Source organism: Centrocercus urophasianus, unplaced genomic scaffold (genome assembly GCF_019232065.1).
Source record: "Centrocercus urophasianus isolate 14NV4802_14NV808 unplaced genomic scaffold, USGS_Curo_1.0 seq_546, whole genome shotgun sequence".
Lineage (NCBI taxonomy): Eukaryota > Metazoa > Chordata > Aves > Galliformes > Phasianidae > Centrocercus > Centrocercus urophasianus.
Window position 1 is genome coordinate 34,761 of NW_024885140.1, and position 6,449 is coordinate 41,209.

Consider the following 6,449-nt stretch of genomic DNA (forward strand, 5'->3'; position numbering starts at 1 on the left):
ACCCAGCGGGGCCAGGCAGGTGGAAATCAAGGCAGTGGATTCACCTGGGACACTTTTCCCAGTGTTTCTTTGTTCCCAGTGCTGTCATCTCCTGGGGCTGCAGTGCTGCACTGAGTTCCAGGGAATAGAGCGTGTGCTCGGGTGGCACTGCCCAGCTCCAGTAGGCAGGGATGGGGTCAGGGGTAGGGTGTCCTCTACCATGGGGCTCTCCAGTGCTGTGGGTGGCAGCCAGGGAGGAGGTAAGTGCTGGTACCCCTCCCTTTTTAATGTAATTAGAGATATGGAAGCGCGGGGCAACTGCTGGGAATTGGCTGCAGCTCTGTCTTCGGCACTGTGCCAGCAGCCCTGAGCCCAAGATGGTGGAGGGGGCCTCATCCCTCCTGCTTGGCCACAGGCATCAAAGCACCATCCCCTGTGAACTGGGGGAGTCCCCTCCCTCTGCGGTTGGCAGGGCTGGGGTCAGTGAGGGGACAGTCAGGGACAGTGCCTGCTCCACTGCTCCTGGTCTCATCCTGCTGGGGAGCTGGGCAGGATGGAGGGCACAAGGTGAAAAGAGGATAAGGATTGGGGTCTGCTCCCTGTGCGGCAGCCCAGACCCTCACGCTCCATAGGGTCAGGCCAGGCTGCTTCCGCCTTGGTCCCTGCAGGAACTCGGCCCTGCGCCAGTCATGCTCCCCCCTCGAGCGCTCACTGCACGTCATGCTGATGGCCTCTGCATCCGCTCAGTCCGTGGCAGCCTGCATGGGAGGCGGGGCCCTTCCCAGCAGCACAGCTCCCAGGAGCTGGCAGCACCACCAGAGGAGTCCATGCCCCCACTGAGGGGTGACCTGGGCCAGGGAAGTGTGGGGATGCTGAGCCCCACTGGAGCCGCCCGACCCGTGCCTAGGCTTTGCTGGCAGAGCCGTGTCTGCTGCCTTGCCAGCTTTCCTTCCCATTGTGGGCTGAGCGGCGTTTTTCCCTGGATAAAGCCAATTTCCTGCTCTTGGATCTAATCTCTCCCAGTCCCAAGATTTTCTCCCATCTGTAGCAGTTACAGTTTCTCCAGCTTTCACCTTCCCTCACAAGTTGTGGCCTTGCTCCTCCAGGACGGCCACCACGCCGCATGGGGCAGGGGGTAAAGCACGCAGACAGACAAACCCAGCCCCAGCCCTGCTGGGGAACCACGCAGCCCCCAGCGTGCCACACTGCTCAGCCGTGCACAGAACAAGGCACGCTGTGTTCCCGCGGGAGCCCCTGAAAGGCAGCTCTGTCTGCTGCTGCTGCCGGGCTGCCTCCGCTGACCCCCCAGAACGGCAGCCTGGAGGCAGCGGCCCCAGCAGCAGCCCCAATCCCCACAGCCCCCCTCCCAGCCTTGTGCACAGCTCCCGCTGCATCCCCCCACCCCACTGACACCCACTGAGTACGCGTCCACCCGCACAACGGCAGCCAACCCATCCCTGCACAAAGGATGGCACCACAGCTCCACGCACCCGACCCGTTTAATAGAAGCACAAGGCGCCCGTGCCCACTGCCCTGCCCGCGGGGCCGGGGGAGGCAACGCTCTGCGAAGGGAAATGCTCCTGGAGGGCTTCGACAGCTGCAGCAGGTGCCTGTGCTGGCAGACAAAGCGGGAAGAGGGGGCTGAGCTGAGCAGGGGGTATGGATGCAGCTTCACACCCAACGCCAACCAAAGGCCCTGTGAGGGTTTGGGGAGGGGGCTTGGCCCCTCGCCTGCTTTTCTGATGGGGTTTGCAAGCTTGGCGCCATTGCTAGGCGCTTTGTCTCCCACATGCACTGTCCCCTATCGCCAGCCACGCTCAGCCCCCACTTGCCTCGCACTTCAGGTGCCCACAGCTCCGTATGTCCACCTGCTGCCGGCTGGGGGCATGGGTGGGCAGCACAGAACCTCTCTGCCCTGCACGCACAAGCAGTGTCCACAGTTCAGACCAAAGAATGCAGCCGGGCTGGGGCACGCAAGACAAGGTGACCGGGGATGCCAAGAGACAGAGGGGCACCTCCAGCCTGAGGGACTTCGACTCTCCCCAGCTCCTCACCCACACCCCAGCCCTGGTGCTGTGGCACCTGGCTGCACTCAGGCCAGGGGCTCTGAGAAGCCCTGAGCCCAGGGCTGGGGCAGGCAGCGTCCTTCCTTTCTGGAGCCAGACCAGAGGGTGGCAGAGTGTGCAGGGACCGAGGGGAACGGGACCAACCTCTGCATATAAATATGCCGCTGGGGAGGGCAGGGTGGGGCGGGCTCATTGTTAGCACCATGGTGGTGGGGAGGGGGGAGGAAGGCGGGGGTCAGACCCACTCCTGCAAGGAGCGCTTGCAGTACAAGAGCATTCGGGGTGTGCCCTTCCGCTGCATCTGCACGATGACATAGATGAGGCCGAGGATGCAGAGCAGCAGCACCAGCAGCACCAGCACCATCACCACACTCATGGTGCGCGTGTACTCATCGATCTGCACCACCACGTCCACGTCACCGCCCTTCTCGCGGCCGCCTTCGCCATAATCCTCCTCGTCCTCCTGCTCCTCCTCCTCGTCGCCATCATCCCGTGGTGTTTCGTCGCCGTCAGGGTTGAAAGGCGGTCGGTCCACGTCGGGCCAGCGCGGCGGGCTGGGCTCCGGGACCAGCTCCACATTGCAGCCCATGAAGTCCCGCAGGATGGATTTGGGATAGCCCGGCTCCGTCCTGAGCCGCTCGTTGTCAAACTTCCAGTACTTTGTGCCTCTGTAGAAGTAAGTGGAGGCTGGGGAGAAGGACGGGGGGGAGAGACGGGGGAGAGGGGTGAGCGGCTGCATCCAGGCACAGCTCCCACACGATGGAGAGCAGAAAGTGCCAAGCACGGCAGGCTCTGCCTCCATCGCATCCTGCAGCATCCCATTGCGGCCCACAATGGTCACAGGCAGCTGCTGGCAGGGTGACTGCATTTCCTTTGCCCACCCCTCCTGCCCACCCTTCTCTACTTACAGGCATCTGAGCTGAGGAAGGCACCCTTGGGCGAGGGGGGGATGCCCACCCAGACCGAGATGGGCTTAGGGTAGCCGGGGTCCACTGAGCGTGTGTCCTCATTGAAGCGCCAGTATCTGTGGGAGGCAGCGGGACATGGTGAGCAGGGGGGGCACAGACATGCTGTCCCCTGACAGCCCCAGCTTTTCCATCCGCCCTTGGTCCAGAAAGCCATTTGCCAACAACTCATCATCCCACCTCCATGCACCCCACACTGCCCCCACTCCAGCCAGGGGAACAGAAGCACCCACCTGTCTCCACGGAAGAAGAAGGTGTGCCCTGTTGGCTCCCACCAGACTGCAGTGTCGATGCTGTCGTAGGGGATGCCCTGCCCGTAGGTGGACAGGGGCTGGGGGTACCCAGCTTCCAGGTTGGCTTCACGGAAGAGCCAGTACCGGTTGCCTGATTGGAAGGAAACGGAGAAAGCAGGTGAGGCTGCGTTGCCCAGCTGTGCACGGTCTGGCCATGATGTGGGGGCATCCCCTGCCCCATCCCCCCCAGCTCCAGCTGCCCTGCTCACCTTTAAAGAAGACAAATCTCCCGTCGTGCCTCTCGTAGGCAGCATCGATGTCCCCAGGCAGTCCCCGCCAGAAGTGCCCGATGGGCATGGGGTAGTTGTCCAGCACCCGATTGTGCCGGACCCGCCAGAACCACTTGCCCTGGTGGGAAGCAAAGCATCAGCACAGCACAGGCATACACAGGGTCAGAGCTCTGGGGATGGGCAAAGTGCTGGAGTACCCCTTCCACACAGAGAACCTGGGGTGGATGTAGGCTCAGAAGGGAGGGGAGGTGTCCTGGCTGGTACCTTGAACACAAACATCTCTCCCCGCAGCACCGCCACTGTGTCAAAGTTCCCATCACAGATGTCAGGGCCGTACTGGTCGGGTCGGTCTGGGCTGCCAGGTTTTGGGGGCCGCTCTGGTTTCCCTGGCGGAGGTGGTTTGGGGGGTCTGTGGTCCGGCCTGCCAGGTCTCCGAGGTGTCACAGTGGGCAAGGGCTTGGTGGGCTGAGGGTGCCCATCCGCGGTACCTGCACAGAACAGGAGAGGGTGGATTGAGCACTTGTCAACCCACAGTGCTTCTCCTCCCCATTCAGAGGCTCCAAGACCCAGCACCCAGTGCCAAGGTTGGTGGAGCACCCACGTCCCCCTGCCAGCCCACGTTCCAGCGCAGCTCCTCACCGTACAGCTGCTGTATGCCCTTCAGGTCGTCCTCAGGGAGCTGGAAGTTCTCCGTGTCCATCCACTGGTAGAAGGGGGCCATGATAGCACTGGGGTTGCTAGAGTGCTCCAGGCCCAGTGAGTGCCCCAGCTCGTGCACAGCCACCAGGAAGAGGTTGTTCCCTATGGGGAAAGGCACCGTCAGCACAGCACCTAGCACAGGGCGTTCCCTGCTCCAACACCCTGCACCCTGTGATGTTCTGCAGGGAGCCACAGCCATCCATGCCGCCCTCAGAGGATCTCTTGTCCCAGCACTCCTGCCCACACACTATCACTGCCTCGGGCCACGCTCTTCATGTGCCAGGGACACCATCCGGCCCTCAGGCTGTCCCCAGCACCACCCGACTCAGCCCTCAGCTCCAGCTCACCCGACACATCCGTGTTTTCCAGCGTCCAGGGCTCATCCGAGTCAAAGTGAGTGTCCCCCCCCATCCCCGGGCCGGGGAAATAAGCGTGAGCCAAGAACCCCCCGACGCCATCGAAGGGGGAGCTGTCCCCGTGGAAGCCGGAGGCGAAGAGCACCATGATGTCAGCCTCCTTCTTTCGCTTCTGGCGGATGTCTTCATAGGGCACCTCCTGGAAGGCCAGTGGCGTGGCCTGCTCCCACACGTGGAACGCCTGGCGGATGGCCTCATACGAGTGGTAGCGGCCCAGCTTCTCCGTGTAGTTCTGGATGCTGCGGGCACAGAGCGGTGCAGGCTCAGGGCTGCGCCCGTGGCTTGCAGGGTCTGCGCCCGAGGGCAAGCAACGCTGGAGGCCGCGTACCTGAAGGTGAGGTGGTTCTGGCTCCAGCGCCGCCCGGTCAGCGCGTACCGCTTCCGCCGCATGTTGGACTTCATCCGCACCCCAAACTGGTCCGGGACCCCGCAGCGGGGCCGCTTCATCCACCTGGCGGGGGGCGACGGGGCTCAGGGCACGGCACCCCGAGGGCTTACAGCACCGGGGGGGGGGGGGCGGCCGCGCTCCTGGGGGCGGGCAGGGCTCGTGCACCCCGCGGGGCAGCGCCGGAGCGCTTCCACCGCGCCGGGAAAGAACGGGGCCCCGCGCGTGGGTCAGGAGCAGAGCCCGCTTCGGGGAGAGGAGGGCCGGGGGGCAGAGCGAGGGGAGGCACGGGGGCGAGCTCACGTTTTGGTCTCCTCGTCCAGCACGCCGGTGACGGGGATCCCGTAGAACTTCTGCATCTCGGAGAGGGCCGAGGAGAGGATCTGGGCGGAGCGCATGGTGGACATCTGCCGGCTGCCCGGCGGCAGGTACCCGTACAGCCGCAGCCATGCCTAAGGGCACGCGGCGGTCAGCGGGCGGGGACCGGGCCGACGGTTCCGCGCGGCCCCGCAGCCTCTCCCGGGGGCACGGCGGCCCGGCCCGAGCCCCGCTCCCCGCTCCCCGCTCTCACCTCGGCGTTCAGCTCTCCGCCCGCCGCCCCCAGCAGCGCCGGCAGCGCCAGCAGCACGGCCGCCACCAGGGTTCCGCCCGCCCGGCAGGGGGCGCCCTCACGTCGCGCCCCGCCGCCCGCCATCCCGATCTACGCCGCCCTCATGGCCCGGGCCCGGGCCGCCGCCGCGGGGGCTGCGAGCGGAGCATGGGCGGCGCTGCCCCTCGGCGCCCGCCCGCCCGCCTTTGTGTGCGGCTCAGGCCGGCGGGGCGCGGCCCATGTGCTCCGAGGGCCGCTCGGCGAGGCTCGGCTCGGCGCTGCCCCGGCGGAGAGACGCGGGGCGGTGGCGGCGCGGGGCGGGGCGGTCGGCGGGGCGGGGCGGGGGAAGGCAAGCCGCGTTCCCGGCAGGTGCCCGCGCCGCGAGCGCCGCCTCCTCCGCGCGACGAGGAGGGGGACGGGCCGGGAAAGGGTGCGCGCAGCCACGGCGGGGGAGGAGGGGGCCGTCAGGGTCGGCGCTCCCAGCAAACAGCGGCGAGGACGGGGTTGTTTGTAACCAGCCGACGCGCCGCTTTTGCCGCTTCCCCCTCCCGCTGCCCCCGGGAGTTCGGTTAATGTAAAACCCGCAGTTGCGGGGCGGCTGGCAGGCACGGGGAGATGCGCCCCGTGGCCGTGAGGGCTGCGGGCCGCGCCGCGCGGCGATGCTCTTCGCGCACTCCGCTCCCAGGAGCGCCGCGGGCATCGCCTCGTTCGGAGCCGACGGCGCATCAGAGGCGGAGCGGCTCAGATGTAGCACAGAAACAACGCTGTGAAACGCGTTTTACTGCCCGGAAGGACTCTGGCAGTCTTTCATCAATAAACGCGGGACG

At 65.9% G+C, this 6,449-nt stretch overlaps 1 protein-coding gene across 1 annotated transcript; it reads right to left on the bottom strand.

Moving 5' to 3' along the window:
• Nucleotides 1–1,460: 1,460 nt before the first annotated feature.
• MMP15 (matrix metallopeptidase 15) lies at nt 1,461–5,727 on the bottom strand. The gene is made up of 10 exons (XM_042835779.1): nt 5,605–5,727; nt 5,337–5,485; nt 4,977–5,099; nt 4,580–4,887; nt 4,173–4,334; nt 3,798–4,021; nt 3,513–3,651; nt 3,244–3,394; nt 2,954–3,069; nt 1,461–2,732 (listed from the first exon to the last, which is right to left on the bottom strand). Exons 1-10 carry the CDS (start codon nt 5,725–5,727, stop codon nt 2,281–2,283), a joined length of 1,947 nt encoding a protein of 648 aa, XP_042691713.1. The 3' UTR covers nt 1,461–2,280.
• Between the last annotated feature and the right edge of the window lie 722 nt (nt 5,728–6,449).